The sequence below is a fragment of the Carlito syrichta genome, unplaced genomic scaffold (assembly GCF_000164805.1).
Source record: "Carlito syrichta isolate Samal-C Ts95f unplaced genomic scaffold, Tarsius_syrichta-2.0.1 Scaffold305657, whole genome shotgun sequence".
In the NCBI taxonomy this organism is placed as follows: Eukaryota; Metazoa; Chordata; class Mammalia; order Primates; family Tarsiidae; genus Carlito; species Carlito syrichta.
This window is the reverse complement of record NW_007249753.1, coordinates 149,575-166,476: the sequence shown is the minus strand read 5'-3', so window position 1 is coordinate 166,476 and position 16,902 is coordinate 149,575. Positions and strand designations below refer to the sequence as shown.

Sequence of the window (16,902 nt, the reverse complement as noted above, 5' to 3'; positions counted from 1 at the left end):
AGGAAACTAAGGTGGACTTTGATAGTCTGCAGGCCTTTGCTGGCTTCTCCAGGCTCTCCCACTACAAACCCCAGCACAACTCAATTTCCCACCCAGGGTACTGCTTCAAGTCTCCCCCACCCCATCCCTGACTCACTGGGCCATTTCACAGTATTGTGCCTTTGCACATGTGGGTTCCTGTGCTTGGATCACCCTTTATGGAGACCCATATCTTTAGAAAAGCACACCCCCTACTCCCAGAACTCCAGGAAAGTTCTATACTGTGCTGTCCTATACTGTCCTGTTCTGTCTTGTAAGACAATCAGGAGTCTGAGCTTGTGTGCACAAAATAAACAACCACTGTGAGTGTGTGCACACAGTAGACACCCAACTGTTTAAAGGAGGCTATACTTGGGCAGGAACTTCCAAGTAGGAGAGAAAATTCTCCTTCTCACAGACAGCTCATTTTCCCTGCTAACAAGAATAATAGTAATAGCTAACATCTGTTTAGTGCTGTGTGTCAAGCCCTGTTGGAAAGTGCTTTACCTGTGGGAACCCATGCTATGCTCCTGATAACTATGCACCATCATCATTCCCATTTTACAGATCTGGGAACTGAGACACGGAGGAGTTATGGACATGTGGTTATACATTCAGGGAGTAAGGAAGGACTCAATGCCAGGAAGTCTGGCCCTGGAGTCATGTTCCTAACTGCTGTCACACTACAGGAATGCTAGCCCCAGAGGGAAGGACTAGGAGGGGCTGAGTGGGGGTCCTGGATTCCAAGAGAAGCAGCTGTTCTCCAACTCTTGTGAGGCTGGAAACAGAAGATGATGGGTATTGTGGCCGGCAGAGGGCCTGAATACACTTGTAAGGATAGTGGCCCCTAGGCTAGACTCTGGAAGGACATTGAGTGACCCAGACTTCGACCAGCCCAGCCACGTAGGGGCTGCCCTGACTGGCACTGGGAGGAGGGTGGGTTGGCGTCTCAGGGGTCTGGGAGCCCCAGCCTCCTGCCAGGGCTGCAGTGGCAGATTCCTTCTCCTTCTTCCTCCCCCATGCTGCACCCCTCCCTGAATCATAAAGCCAGACCCCAGTCCTGATTATTGCTCAATCTCCAGGAGCCCGGTTCCTGTGGGCAGCGCCTGACGTGCCTGATCCTCTCTTTTCTGCAGTTTAAGGGAAAGACGAAGTCTTGCACAAGGCACTCTGTGTCTGCTCTTGGCAAGGAAGGGTGGCATGGAGCCTTTCCGGCTGCTTGTCCTGCTCTTGGTCACAGGTAGGATCCCCTCCCTCCCCAACCAAGCCTTTTTCCCCTCACTTTCCTGAGGATGTGGTTGGCAGCATGAGAAAGGGGGCCCTAGGCAGAATTATAAAGGAGGTTGAAGCCCTCGGTGTGTCCAAGTGCTCTCTTCTTCACCCCTCTCCTCCCCACTCTGCCTGTATTCTTCAGGCCATCCCTCTCTCTTCAGTATCAAAACCCGCCATCACACTTCATTCATGCGGGCATGAAAGGAGCTGGTGGCCTCTGGCTCAATGGGAAGGGAAGGAGTTCTGATGTTGGCATCTCAGGTATAGCTGGCAGTTGGGGGAAGCTTTGGAATATCACCTTAAACCTATTAGAAAGGCTTAAAAAGACCTGACAATATGAAATGTTGACAAGGATGAAAAAGAGGTATAACCACTTTCAAAAAGAATTTGGCAGATGTTATAGCATTTCATAACATGCTCTTACATGATAAGAGCTCCTAAAAATATGAGCCACTAATTATGGGCCTTTAAATTATAAAGGAGGGCCTGGATGCGGTGGCTCACACCTATATTCCCAGAACTTTGGGAGGCCGAGGTGAGAGGACTGCCTGAACCCACGGGTTCGAGACCAGCCTAGACATCTTGGCGGGACCTTATCTCTACAATAAATCAAAAAACTAGCTGGGCGTGATGGCGCATACCCGTAGTTCCAGCTACTTGGAAGGCTGAGGCGGAAGGATCACCTGAGCCTAGCAGTTTGAGGCTGCAGTGGCTGGGAGCATGCCACTGCCTTCCAGCCTGGGCGACAGAGTGAGACTCCAACTCAAAAAAAAAAAAAAAATTATAAAGGAGGAAAGAACCTGGGGCTGTTCATGTGCATCTTGGGGGAATCTTCCCCATGCCTTGCCCCCACTCTTACGATCCCTTGGACCCCTTGACTTCAGCTCTTGATGGGAGGTGAGGGAGCTGAAGATCTTTTTTTAATGAGTTGGGGAGATTGACATTCCAAATTTTTGCACACAACTGCCTCCTCCCATTGGGGAAAAGGCACCTGTCTTGTTTCCCCAGAGCAATGGGAAAACCTGGGTGAGAGGACAGATGGTCCCAAATGGAGTCTTGCTCCTGCAGCTTCTTAGTTGGAGGTGGGAGGAGTGAGTTGGTAAGTGCTGGCCCACCTGGAGGCTGAGGGATGAACGAAGTGATGTGTGGAGAGGGACACCTCACAGTGGGTCTCTCTAGTTCCCAAAGGCAGACCACCAGCTGCCGATGCTGCCTTTCAAGATCCTATCTTATGGCTGCACAAGGTGGTTCATGCTTGTAATCACAGCACTTTGGGAGGCAGAGGCGGAAGGATAACTTGAGCCCAGGAGTTCGAGACCAACCTGAGCAACATAGCAAAACCCCATCTCTACAAAAAAATAAAAATAAAAATAAACAAAAATTAGCCAGGCATGGTGGTGTGTGCCTATAGTCCCAGCTACTTGAGAGGATGAGGCGAGAGGATTGCCTGAGCCCAGGAGATCAAAGCTGTGGTGAGCCGTGATCATGATGCGGCATGACACCCCGGCCTGAGTGACAGAGTGAGACCCCCCAACTCAAAAAAAGACCCTTTCAATCCTCTGTCACAGTAATGGATTGATGGATTGAGGATGGCATGAAGGGGAGGACCAAGAGAAGAATGGGAGCAGAGGGCTCTGGGCGATTTTCCTGCAGTGCTGGTCCTGGCAACAAGCTAGTGCACGAAGCCCTGGCAATAGGCTGGTGCACAAAGCCCATCTCCCCCACCCCAAGGAAGTTTCCCCAAATAGCAGCCCCATGTCGTCCCCAAAATAACTCTGAGACGGGTCCTTCCTGAAAGGGGAACAAAGCCACAGAAACAGGGAAGCTGTTAGCTAAAGGTCAGGAGAGAGGAGAATGAGGAGTCAGTACCATGTGGGCAGCTGCAGAGCAAGGGAGGTCAGGCAAGGAGGGGATGCCCAGCCCCTATGGAACCAGCCTCAGGCCTGAGAAGGCTGCTGGCCCTGTTCTCTTGAGGTGGAAAAGCAAGAGGGGAGGTCTGAGTCCCATGTGACAGGGAGGAGATGTGCAGAATAGAACTAGACCCAGGCCGGACTTGGTGGTTCATGCCTGTAATCCCAGTACCTTGGGAGGTAGAGGTGAAAGATTGCCTGAGTCCACAGGTTCGAGACCAGCCTGGGCAACTTGGTGAGACCTTGTCTCTACAATAAATCAAAAAAATTCACTGGGCATGGTGGTGTGTGCCTGTAGTTTCAGCTACTTGGAAGATTGAGCTGGAAGGATCACCTGAGCCCAGCAGGTCGAGGCTGTGGTGGCCATGAGTGTGGCACTGTACTCCAGCCTGGGTGACAGAGTGAGACTCTGACACATCCACACACACACACACACACACACACACACACACAAAGGCTGGCTCCATGATTCAGCCTGTAACCCCAGCACTTTGGGAGGCCAAGGCGAGTGGATTATTTGAGCCCACGGGTTCGAGACCAGCCTGGGCAGCTTGGTGAGAGCTCACCTCTACAAAAAAAAAAAAAAAAAGAAAGAACTAGACCTCGGAACTTGACACAAGCACATGCATAGGCTGTGCCATCTGCTCCCAACTTGAATAAGAATCTAAACTCCTAGCAGGTGCCATGGCTCATGCCTATGGTTCCAGCACTTTGAGAGATTGAGGTAGGAGAATCGCTTGAGCCCAGGGGTTTTATATCAGCCTGGGCAACACAGGAAGACCTCGATTCTACAAAGGATTAAAAAAAATTAGTCAGGCAAGGTGAAGCGTGCCCTTAGTTCCAGCTACTTGGGAGGCTGAAGTGGGAGGATCGCCTAAGCCCAGGAGATCGAGAAGGCTGTAGTGAGCCACGATCATACCACTGCACTCCAGCCTGGATGACAGAGTGAGACCTTGATTCAAAAAAAAAAAATGTACACACACACACATGCACACGAATATAATCTCCTGAAGGGCAAAATTTTTGTCTGTTTGGTTCATTGCACATAGTAGGTGTTTGTTTTGGTAAATGAACAAAGGAGTGAATGAATGTCTCCTTCTCAGAGCTATCCCAAGCCTACAACACCACAGTGTTCCAGGGTGTGGAGGGCCAGGCCCTACGGGTCTCCTGCCCCTACGACTCCATAAAGCACTGGGGGAGGCGCAAGGCCTGGTGCCGCCAGCTGGGCGAGGAGGGTCCGTGCGAGCGTGTGGTCAGCACGCACAACGTGTGGCTGCTGTCCTTCCTGAAGAGGCGGAACGGGAGCACAGCCATCACAGACGATGCCCTGGGCGGCACCCTCACCATCACGCTGCGGAATCTTCAAGCCCACGACGCCGGCCTCTACCAGTGCCAGAGCCTCCATGGCAACGAGGCCAACACCCTCAGGAAGGTCCTGGTGGAGGTGCTGGAAGGTAAGCTGAGCTGACCACACCTGTGGCCTGTCCCTGGGCCAGGCCTCATGTTTTGGGCATCTGTGTGCTGGACCACCCTCTGGGTTCTCAGGGAAACCACACCACACCCACAAGGCGGGTCTCTTCTCCCCACTCAGGGAGTCCAAGAAAAGTTGTGCAGGTTGCTGATTGCACAAGGGAGCCAAAATCCAGCCCAGACTCCCTTTGCCAGGCTGTGCTTCCGGATGTAGGGCTTCATCACATGCAGGAGAGGCACCTTTCTTTAATTTGCGTTAAGGTACTGCCTGAGCTAGCCTTGGCCCTGCTTCTGAAAACACCTTTTCCATTTGACATCTGGTTAGTATGTGAACACTAATGGTGGTCCTTAAGGAAAAGGAGGAGGAGGTTAATTTTTTCCCTCACCCAACAAACCAATGGATCTATCAACATAAATTAAACACCAAATGATGGAGAGAGACACCTCTGGAAAAGAACACTTACTTGCTTGTGCTGAGCAATGTACTGAGTTGAGCTTGTGCTTCACTCTCCGGGTCTCCGTTCCCTCATCTTTAAATGGAGAGGATGGTGACTGTCCTGTCTTCATGAGTTCCTGTGAGTTCTTGGGGGTTGGGAGAGGGAGTGATAACCTGCTCCAAGCCACCTGCTACTGAAGTGACTTGATATCCTCATTCCAGACTTGAGCAAGTGGGAGAGGGCGGCACCTCCCCACCTCTAAGTTTTGAACAGGGACCATACTCTGGAAAGACTTCTACCCAAGTCTCCAGGACACAACTGTGTCCCAAAGGAGAAAAAATCGGGGCTAAGATGCTCTTCCTGACTCTCTCCTTCCTGACTCTTTCCCCTGGTGTGGCCCTTGACCATGGAGGTGAGGTCAAGAGTAGTATTTGCCTAAGGTGGGGAGGCCAGGGGAGACTGCCCCACCCTACACACAAACCCTACCTCCACCCCTTTTCTAGGGGCAGGGGGTGAAGAGACACAAATTTTCAACCCCATCAAGGTCCAAGACTCAGCCAACTCCCAGAGGGTGACAGAAAGGTCATAATATACTAATAGTAACCCATGGCTTGTGTAGACAGCTTGACAGTTTAGAAAGGATTTTCAAGTACGTTCATGTACTTGATAGGTGAGGAAATTGAGGCTCAGAGAGGTTAATGACTTGATTCACGCAGGAGCAGAGCCCCAGGGACTTTGCTCCGCCCACAGGGTTTTTTCCCACCAAGGTGGGCTGTCTCAAGGTGGGGTGGGGACAGAAGCTCACAGCTCTGTCTCCCACAGACCCCTTGGATCACCAGGACACTGGAGATCTCTGGGTCCCCGAAGAGTCCGAGAGCTTTGAAGGTGCTCAAGTGGAGCACAGCATCTCCAGGTACGGCAATGGATATTTCCTAAGACCCCTGGGCAGACTTCCACCCTGCAAAGCCCGGCATGGGGTGGAGTGTGGGGGTCTTGAGCTACAAATTCCAAGGCAATTAGAGTCTGAAAGGGCCTGGAGATGTCTTGCCTAAACACCCCTCCAACAAGCTAGTGTGTATGTTCCTGATTGGGTTTGTGGCTAAGATACTGAAAGAAGACTTCCATAACAGCAGTGAGAAGTTGCTGCTCCAAAACTCCTGAATAGGCAGCCCCACCCCTCCTTGGCAGCCCCCAAACGTGCCCATAATTCAGCCACATTGCAAGTTTTAGTACTTCAGTACAAAGCTGGGAACCCCAGATCCCCCTCCCTTGGTAGGACCAGAATCAGTTCTACTGGTCCAGGCCTGTATACTGGTGTTTAAACATCGTTGACATAACCACTGAGCACGAGCACATATGCATGTACACCCCCCCACCCCTCTCCTACACACACAGGATACCACTATGTTCAGCAGAAAACTGCTCAGTGAGGGAAGGAGATGTGTTTAAGTGCACTCAGCAGCTTAGTGACAGACCATGCCTAGAACCCAGGTCTTTTCACTATGGGCTTCCCAAATCCCACAAAGCCCCATCCCAGGGATGGGGCTGGATGGGGAGTTGCCCTGAGCCACTAGAAGCTCATGGTTTCTCCGCTCCTTCTCTGAGGGCATACTCCAGTCTGCCATCTCAAGGCTGCTACCTGCCCTCTTTATCTCTCCAAGGAGGCTTCCGGAAGGAGAGACCCCCTTCCCACCCACTTCCATCCTTCTCCTCCTGGCCTGCATCATTCTTGTCAAGCTTCTAGCAGCCAGCGCCCTCTGGGCTGCAGCCTGGCATGGGAAGAAGCTGGGGACACGTCAGCCCAGTGAACTGGACAGTGGTTCTGACCCAGGGCACCAGCTCCAAACCCTGGCAGGTGAGCTAGGAGAGTACAGCCATAGCTGGGGTGGACCGGGCAGGGAAGGGAGGTGGGGCTGAGAGGGGCCACGTGAGGACTCAGACTGTTGCAGGGATGAGAGACACATGAGAGAAGAGGACCAAGTGGCGGAAACCCGGGAGAGGGCCGGTGAATGGCCAGCCCAGCCTACATGCTCACCCCTTGGCCACCAAGACTCCTGCTGCTGTTCTGGCAAGAGGCTACTCCGCCTGCACCCTGCTTCTCCTGGCACCAGAAGCGGGGTCTTGTGGGTGGGGTCGGGGGAGGTGGGAAGATTGCCTGTCACTTTTTGGGCGTTGGACATTAAACATTTACAAACAAATTCAAGACTGTCGTATTTAACTGGATGGTTTGGGCTTCATGAAGTTCTCATTTTTTTTCCCCTGTAGGTCTAAAAGAATGAATGCATATGAGAAAAAGACAAAAGATCTCACTCTTTGGGGCCTAGGGTACCATGTCTCTCCATTCTCATGTGCTTCAGTCTGACCAGTCTTTTTTTTCTCTCTCTTCCCTTCCCTAGACCAAATCCTCAAGTCCCGCTTCCTTCTCTGGAATTTCTCTAGCATCTAATCTTCTTCTCCTCCCCTCCCTCTCCATCAGCTTCCCTTGGATTGCAGCATCCTGCAGGCCCTGCCCCCGCATCACTCTCCACACCCTCAGTTCATCCGACTTGCAGCTGACTCATCTTCCTAGAGCTTTCTTTCATCATGTGCTTTCCCCTCCAGAGAAATGATGAGGGTTTGAGTCATAGGGTGCAGCATGTCAGAGCTGGGAACTCATGGTTCAAGTCCCTCAGCCTATAGAAGGGAAACTGAGGCTTGAGGAGGGAAAGGGAAACACTTGAAGAGGGAAAGTTCCCCAGTAGAACCTGGAAATCTACATTTTGCTTGACACTCAAGGTGCCCTTCCCTCTAGCTCACTCCGGCTCATTTATTCAACAAATTTTTTTTGAGCACCTAGTCTGTGCTGGGTACTATTCTGGGCATTGGAGATAAAACAGTGAACAAAATAGGCAGAGCTCTGTGCACACAGAGATCACGTTCTAGTGGGAGGAGTGGGGAGACCGACAAACACAGTAAATAAGTACGAATGATAGCATGTTAGAGGGCAAAAAATGCTGAAGAAAGAATGGAAATAAAGCAGGGTTAAGAATATTGGTGTGCAGGGGGCATGGAAGATATTGCCATTTTACATGGGGCAGCCACAGGGTATCACTTGAGAAACACTCGAAGGAAGTGAAGAAGTGAACCATGAGGACGTCATGCGGAAGAACATTCAGGCCAGAGGGAGCAGCCAGGGAAGCTCATGGAAGCTTATCTTTCTCTTCAATACATACACACCACACCCGCCAGAGTAAGGGGAAAACTGGGAAGAGGCTTCCCTGAGGGGGGTTCCCTGAGGGGGGTTGGAGGGGAGAGAAAATGAATCGGCCACATCCTTGGGCTCTTTGTACAGGTCCTCAGAGAGGTGGATCCCAGTAGCTGCTCTGGTCATGGCCACACATGGCTGCCTTGTCACCTAACCATGGCCTGGGCACCTGCGATTTTGAATCACTAGGAAGGAGCCTCAGACAGTGCCCTCACCTCAACACATCGCTCCCCACCTTCCCTTGTCCCAGTTGTGTTTGGCCCCTGCCTTGCCCACTCCCAACTCAGGCTGCTCCATTGGGTCCTACCCCAGAGCTCTGGGACTCTGGCCCAGTCGTTTCCTTGGCCTTCCTGACTGGCAGCAGGTTAGACTTCCTCATTGTGTCTTGAGGCTGTGGCCTCCTTCCTGCAGATCCAAGGTGCTGTGTGAGCACCAACACGGAGCCGAGCTTCCACCTGTCTCCTGCCCCCATTGTAGGTATCCGTGCTGAAAATGGGCATGGGAGGCTCCCTAGGGCATGCCTGGCACTCGAGCATAGTGGCTGCCATCAGCCCCAGCCCAGAATCAGGCTCTTCTCTTGGGAGCTTGGTCTTTCTCTGTCCTGTTCTGCCATGTCAGAGATATCCACCTCTGGAGTGGAGTCGCCACTGGGATCCCCTACTTCTGACTCTCTGGAGGCACACTCGGCTGAAGGAGAGTGAATTCGTTTGGTCTCATATTTCAACCTTGTTGCCTACTAAGATATCTTAGGCAAGACCTTCAACCTCCCCGAACCTCAGTGTCCACCATACCTGTATAAATAAAATAACAATAAATACATAAATAAAATAAATAAAACAATCTCTTTTCTTGCTTTGCAGGGTTTTTGTGAGAAATAATATTTGTAAAAGTCCATGTCCAGGTGTCTGGCACATAGTAGGCCCTTGATAAACACTGGTTTCCTCCATCTAATGTCCAGCAACATAATGCCTCCCTAAAGGCCAGGATATTGACTGGTCACCTCTGTCCCAGCAGCCAGCAGTGGACCATATCCATTTGAGGCACTTAGATGTTGAATATAGTTCTCCTCTTCACACAATACTGCCAGGTGGCTCGTTAGTGTGAAAGTCACTTTCTTGTAAGGGAATCAAAGCCTGATATGTATTGGCAGGAGACATAAGCACTTCCACATCACCCACTAGGTGCTTAGCACTTTCCTGTCCTGGTTGCTTAGCACTTTCCCAGTTTTAGCTCTGAAAGTCCTCTGTCCCAGGAAACATTTCAGTCTCAGGCAAACAGGGGTCACCTTATCACCCACATCCACTGGGCTCAGCTTTACGCGCTAGCCAGCTTTCTCAGACTCCTGCTTCCACATTCCCATTTTCAACTCCCTTGCTCCCAAAGGAAGGAAGGAGAGAGAGAGAAGCAGAGAAGGAGAGGAGTGAGGGAGGATGGCTTTTTCAGTCCCTTTCCAAGTCTCACCCTCCAGATCAGAGCACTATGCCCCTTCTACCTACCCCTATAGGCTGCTCCAGTCTCCCTGACCACTGGTGCTCTCCCTGGAGTCTGAGATCAGACAGTTTATTACTCGCATTCTGTCCCTAGAGCCCAATTCCCCAGGGTGATGTGAATGAAAGCAAGATGTTTCCTGTGTAGGCAGTGAGTTTACATCACGGGAGAGGAACCCCCACATTATGAGACTTGGAGTTTATAGAGAGTATCAGGCACATTGAAGAGAGAGACAGAGAGTGAGCGAGAGTGGGGGTGGGGGTGGGGGTGGAAGAGAGAGATTGAGATAGAGACTTCTATTATGAAATGTAAACAAATCATCTCCAGTGAGTGCGAGCAAATTTCTCAAGGCATGTTTGCTATCCAATCGCTCTTGATTAGTGCCCTTTGCTTAGAGCTTGATTAGTGCCCTTTGCTTAGAAAATCCAGAACATGCAGCAATGTGAAAATATGCTTGAAGAATTGTCTTCCAACAGAAGATAAAGCATTCATGACATGAAAAATAGTATGCCATAATTTAAAAATACTCAAAGAGTCTAGGCATGGTGGCTCACATCTGTATGTAATTCCAGTACTTTGGGAGGCTGAGGTGGGGAGGATTGCTTGAGCTCTGGAGTTCAGAGCAGCCTGGGCAACATGGTGAGGCCTCATCTCCACAAAATACAAAAATTAGCCAGGCATGATGGTGTACACCTGTAGTCCCAGCTACTTGAGAGGCTGAAGAGGAAGCCTCACCAGAACCCAGGTGGTGGAGCTGTGGTCATGCCACTGCCTCCCAGCCTGGGGGATAGAGTGAGACTCCAACTTAAAAAAAAAAAAAAACTCAAAGAATAAGAAAGATACCCTGTCTTGCAAATTAAAAATATTTAAACATAAAAATTTAAAAGACAGCCATAGAATGGGTGGAAGAAAATGAGGAAATCTCTTAGAAGACAGAACAAAATGGACTAAAAATGGAAAATGAGAGAGAAGAGCTGTACAAATGAGATGAATACATGACATTTAATATCCAACTAATTTGGGATTTGCAGAAAAACAGAAGGGGAAGAGAATGGAGAAGTAATTATCAAAGAAGTAATCTGTTTCCCAGAACTGAAGAAAGTGAATCCAGGTGGAAAGGGCCTGTCTAGAATGTCCAGGACAAAACATGAAGAAAGACCCAGTCTAGGGTACAGCATCAACCTGTTTGAGGTTGTACCACAGAAAGGACAATCTCCTGAAATCTTGGGGGAGGGCACTCCAAGAATGTAGAGTCAGAATGACCTTGGGCCAGGTGTAGGGCACTTGACCCTCCTCCTTAACAATGCTGCACCCTTAGATTCTGTTAGAAAGACCCTGAAGGTCATCTTTCCTTTCTCTCTTGCCCTCCAATTGCCATGACCCTCCTCCCACCTCATCTCTTTGCTGGGCCTCCAGTCCACCAAGCTTCTACCTTTCAGCTGGCCTCTTCACCTGGCCTTGCCTGCACTGAGCCAACCAGGGTTTGGAAGAGCTCCCTTACCCCACCCGTGGAGGTGCCCACCAGTCCCTGTCTCCCACACTGCGATCACTGAGGGCCCCACGTGACTATCTGAGGCAGATGTTTCCTGCCCTCAGGGGAATGCAGTGTCAGTGCCCAGGCAAGCGACACAGTTGACATCTCTCTGCCTAGCCATGGGCCCCAACCTGCTCTTGCTGCTGCTCCTGGGACTAGAAGGTAAGGCTCAGAAGAGATGCAACTCTGCACCTCCCATACTCAGCCCTATGCCCAGAAGTAATTGCTGTTATTGTGGTTGCCACTCCCACATCCTAGGTGCAGGGTCCCTACACCCGTGGGAAGTACCCCAACTCCTTCCTGACATCTCCGCCTCCTTTCCTTCCCTAGGTCCGGGCTTCACTGGCAGCCTCCCTGAAGTGCTGCAGGCACCCGTGGGGAGTTCCATTCTGGTGCAATGTCACTACCGACTCCAGGATGTCAAGGCTCGGAAGGTGTGGTGCCGGTTCTTGCCAGATGGGTGTCAGCCCCTGGTGTCCTCAGCTGTGGATCGCAGCGCCCCAGGGGACAAGCGCACATTTCTCACTGACCTGGGAGGGGGCCTGCTGCAGGTGGAAATGATTACCCTGCAGGAGGAGGATGCCGGGGAGTACGGCTGTGTGGTGGAGGGAGCCATGGGGCCCCAGACTCTGCACAGAGTCTCTCTGGAGGTGCTCCCCGCAGGTGAGTTAGCCTAGGCCAGCCACCACCCTCTGACCTGCCTTCCCCACTCCCACCTATTGCCAGGGTATTTGGGTCCTGAGAAGTGGGAGCCCCTGGTAGAGGAGACATTGGGAGGAGATAGACTTTTGACAGCTCTGCAGGGAGCGGAAACCAAACCAGTTGGGGAGTCCAAGATAAATTTCCTGAAAACCATTCCCTTTCCCTCCCACACAAGCAGGCTTCCCCACAGGAAGGCATATCCTCCTTCCCACCCATGGCCTTGATGACTCCTCTGGCATTTTCAACATACTTGGTGCTAATTTTATTTTTTTACTTAGAAGCATTTTAAACGAAGTTGAATTCAGGCCTATAAGCTGGAATTAATTGCTATAACTTCCAGTTTTTTTACTTCTGTAATAATGGGTTTAATGGCTTAAAATGATGAATTATGGACTGGTGTGGTGGCTCACGCCTGTAATCCTAGCACTTTGGGAGCCAAGGTAGGAGGATTACTTGAGCCCTGGATTTTGAGACCAACCTGGGCAACATAGTGAGACCTTGTCTCTACGAAAAAATGAAAACAGATTAGCTAGGCATGGTGGCAAGTGCCTGTAATCCCGGCTACTCAGGAGCCTAACATGGAAAAATTGTCTGAGCCCAGGAGGTTGAGGCTACGGTGAGCCGTGATTGTGCCACTGCGCTCCAGCCTGGGCGACAGAGGGAGACACTGACTCAAAAAAAAAAAAAAAGAATTTTAAAATTTGTATCTTAATTATTTGCATAAGTCTTCAGTGAGCATCTAGCATGTCTCACCTACAGGCAGTGCCTGAACTACTTTAAGTCCTTTGATTTTAAAAATGGGAAAAGTTGCCGGGCTTGGTGACTCAAGTTTGTAATCCCAACACTTTGGGAGGTGGAGGTGAGAGGACTGCCTGAGCTCAGGGATTCGAGACCAGCCTCAGCAACATGGTAAGATCTCATCTCTACAATAAGTCAAAAAAATTAGTTGGGCATGGTGGCACATGCCTGTGGTTCCAGCTACTTGGAAGGCAGAGGCAGAAGGATCACCTGAGCCCAGTATGTCAAGGCTGCGGTGGCCATGAGCGTACCATTGCACTCCAGCCTGGGCGATGGAGTGAGACTATGACTCAAAACAAAACAAAAAAAAGGGAAAAGTGTTACTAATATTTTAAATCAATATTCCCAACCTTATTTTCAGTATAAAAATATTATATTTTTACAGGTTTCATTCTCATAACTCACAACTTTCTAGTATGTAAGCATTTATCAAAATAAAATTAAAATATAAAAAAATTGCTTTCAGAAAGGAAGGATGTTCTATAAAAAAGACTCTAGAGGTAAAATGGTCAGCTACCTGAAGCATAGACTGCTACTAGTTTTCTTTTATGGATACTAACCCTTTTTCATTTTTAGGTCTTCCTTTTTTCAAGTAAATTGTGCTCCATCCCCAAATAATGAAATTAAGGAAGGCATTTTCCCTTTGTTGGTTTTTCTTTTCAAATAAGAGGGTAGACTGAGTTGAATCCCTCTCACGTCAAGCCTGGATTATTATCTCATATTATTGTTTTATACAATATATAATATTATTTCATAGTACAAGTATTGTATAAATTAAAAATAGTATAAATATACTCTTGTTAATATTTGTCAACCTTTGTTCTCTTCATTCTTTGACACTCTGAGTTACTAAACTCAAGGTTTTCACTCCCTAAAAGGCAAATTGAGACTAGATGAAACTCACTGGAAAGAGAGAGCAGTGAGGCAGGGACCTAGGCTCCAGTCCACTGCAGTGGGGCAGGTAGAGGATGATGTTTGGGTGGCAGGTGGAGCACGGTACCCAGGGAGGGTGTGGCTTGCAGCTTGGGCAAGCATTAATTTCAGAAAGGGTCAGCCAAGGCAGCCTAATAGGCACGAGGAGGGCAGATCATGAGCTACAAGATTGGGACTACAGTTCCTGGCATGGCATAGGGTGGGGAGTGGCATAGGGTGGAGAGTCCCTCAAGAACAAGGCAAGACCCCTGTTCCAGACAGTCTGGAGGGGCTGACCATGTTACCAAGACAGGTCTCAAGGCCCAGAAAAACCAATCCTGAGTCCTGCAGACAAAAGTCAAGCACATCATAGAAATGTCCGAAGTTGTGTCCCCAGACTGAATCTCAGGCTGCCAACAAGGCTCAGTTGGTATTGTGTAACATCAGGGCTGACCTGGAGTTCCTTAAATTCTGAGTTCAAGATGGGGCTCGACCAGCCTGCAGATGGGGTTACAGGTATGTGGGAATGTGGGAAGGTCCCATTTGAGAGCCATGAAAACCAAGAGCAAGGTCAACATTGAGGGTAGGAGCTGGAGAAGTCTGTTCTGGAGTGGGAAGCAGAGGTGGGCACAGGTGGCCCAGTGGGCGTTTCTACACAGGCTGAACAGCCTAATGAGATCAGAGGCATGAGGGGGATGAATGCAGCGGGAAGGGGGAGGGAGCAGGTAGTGGAGGGAAAGGTGAGTATATTCACAACCAGGTAAAGACAAAAAGAGTCGGTGCCATTTCCTGACCCACAAAGTGAGAGGACCACAAAGTGAGAGGCTGCCTTGTGTGTTTCTCCCTCAGGACCTCTCCTTCTTTGGCTCCACTTCCCCAACCGCCACAGGGCATTGAAGGCTGCCCTTACTGGCCATGCTCTCATCAAATATTTCCTTCTGACACAGTTCCTGGCCTGACAGAGGAGGAGGAAAAGGAGACCCACAAGATTGGCAGTCTAGCTGAGGACCCGTCGTCCTCAGATCCTGCAGGCAGTGCCAGCCCTTTGGAACCCAGCCAGAATGAGAAGAGGTACTGACAAGACTGGACTTGGGTGGCTTGGAGAAGGGTGGTGATGGAGAAGATGACTCGTTTAGAGCTCCAGACTAAATCAAAGGGAAAAACCTATGAGTCCTCTCGCCTCTCAGACTGGCAGACAGAGACATGTCTCTCCATCTCAGGTCAGCAGTGGTCTCTTCATCTGGATCTCCACCCAGGATATCCTAACATGCCCCTCTTCCATCCTGTGTCTGCCCTCCTTGTTCCATTCTATCTCCTTATCTCAACCATGGGTCACCAAGAATGTGACACTTCTGCCATTGCTCCAGCAGCTCCCCATGGGGTTCAGGGCTAAGCTGCATATCCCTTTCTGTCCCTTAGCATCCCCTTGATCTGGGGTGCTGTGCTCCTGCTGGGCCTGTTGGTGGCAGCGGTGGTGCTGTTTGTTCTGTTGGCCAAAAGGAAAGGTAGGTGACTGTCTATCTTCCTGTCCTAACCTGGCCCTACCCATCCCGTATCCACCAGGAATTTGTAGATGAAGCCAAGAATCTAGGTCAAATCCCCAAACAAATGGGCTTGTCTGGGCTTTAGTCAAGGCGCCCACACCCTAGAATTCCTAGGACTGAGGGATGGAGGGGAGGGGAGAAGAATCAGTGAGGGCAGGCCTGGGGAAAGACAGAAATTGGAAAGAGTGAGGCAGTAGGGTGGGAGGAAAGGTGACAAAGGAGGTGAGGGAAAGTGTTTCAGGAGGTAGGCTGAGCACCCAGGCAGGCTGAAGGAACTGTGGAAGCAGTATGTGTGGGGGGAGACTTAGGAGAGGCTGGGGAGATGAAGGGAGTGAAGGTTTGGTGGTGAGTGGGGACGGTGAGTCTACACTAGCAGTGAGGTTTCCAGGGATAAGGGGAAGGGCTTCGAGCCAGTCCTGGAAGCAGACCATGCTACTGTCGTCTGCCTTACCAGGGAACAGGCTTGGTGTCAACCGATTCCAGAACAGCAGAGTTTCAGGCATGGTAAGAGACCTCTGCAGACCCCAAGCCAAATTCTGCAGACCTTCTATTCATCACACTCACAGAGAGGTCCCAGGATGATGGGGTGGAGAAAGGACTGGGACTTAGTTGGTGTCCAAGTCATCCTCCCAAATGCTGTAAACTTGGCACTAATGGTCTCCCTTGGTATCCCGCCTTCTCAGAATTGGGGGGAAACTTGGGGCTTGAAAATCTTCAATGTGAAGTCCCCTCACTCAACTGACATCCTCAGGATTCAAGAGACAGATCCAGTGTAGTCCTGGGCTTCCCACTAAAAGGAATTAGGGCAGAAGGAAGCATTCTCTTTTTGCCTGACTTGCTTGTTTTTGTTGCAGGAACCCTCCCCAGTGGTCCACCACATCAGTGACTCTGGACTAGCTACTGAATTGCCTTTGGATGCACCATATGTTAGGCTTGACTCGCCACCTTCCTTCGACAACACCACCTACACCAGCCTACCTCTTGATCCCCCATCAGGGAAACCTTCACCCCCAGCCCCATCCGCATTACCCCCTCTGCCTCCTAAGGTCACAATCTGCTCCAAGCCTGTGACATATGCCACAGTCATCTTTCCGGGAGGAAAGAAGGGTGGAGAAGGCTCCTGTGTGTCAGTCCAGGATCTACCTAACAATCAGATTCCACCCAGCTAAGCTGCTCACCACACTGCAAACCCATGGGGACCATCCCCTGAGGTTCTGTGCATCCAACCAGCCAGCTCATGCGCCAGATCCTTAGGATATCTGAACAACTAGGGACTTTAAGATCTAATCTAATGTCCTGATTTTACTGACAGGGAAAGTAATGCTCAGATATGCCTGAGATGTCTTGGGGAAGTCCTCTCCTTCCAACCTTCCACGCGATGCTGGTTCTTCTGCTATTATACACTGGGCTAAATAAAACCTAATAATGATTTGTGAATTTTTCATGGTTGAACAGGGGAAGGAAAAGGTCCAAATCTGACTAATCACCTGGTCTAGAAACTGAAAAGACTCTGGTTCAGAACTTGTGCTGTATGATCTCTGGTCTGTCTAGTCAGTGGGGGAACTGGTTTCCT

General features: G+C 50.2%; 2 protein-coding genes across 3 annotated transcripts; both read left to right on the top strand.

The window, feature by feature from the left end:
* Nucleotides 1-1,124: 1,124 nt before the first annotated feature.
* On the top strand, nucleotides 1,125-7,146 carry TREM2 (triggering receptor expressed on myeloid cells 2). The gene is made up of 5 exons (XM_008062121.2): nucleotides 1,125-1,258; nucleotides 4,304-4,654; nucleotides 5,930-6,020; nucleotides 6,769-6,962; nucleotides 7,057-7,146. Exons 1-5 carry the CDS (start codon nucleotides 1,219-1,221, stop codon nucleotides 7,071-7,073), a joined length of 693 nt encoding a protein of 230 aa, XP_008060312.1. The 5' UTR covers nucleotides 1,125-1,218; the 3' UTR covers nucleotides 7,074-7,146.
* A 4,346-nt stretch (nucleotides 7,147-11,492) lies between these two features.
* TREML1 (triggering receptor expressed on myeloid cells like 1) lies at nucleotides 11,493-16,498 on the top strand. 2 transcript variants are annotated; one of them, XM_008062123.1, is made up of 6 exons: nucleotides 11,493-11,535; nucleotides 11,704-12,036; nucleotides 14,748-14,856; nucleotides 15,205-15,290; nucleotides 15,784-15,833; nucleotides 16,184-16,498. In XM_008062123.1, exons 1-6 carry the CDS (start codon nucleotides 11,493-11,495, stop codon nucleotides 16,496-16,498), a joined length of 936 nt encoding a protein of 311 aa, XP_008060314.1. The 2 variants fall into 2 exon arrangements, with proteins under 2 accessions (XP_008060314.1, XP_021570161.1); XM_021714486.1 differs by lacking the exon at nucleotides 11,704-12,036.
* Nucleotides 16,499-16,902: the final 404 nt, after the last annotated feature.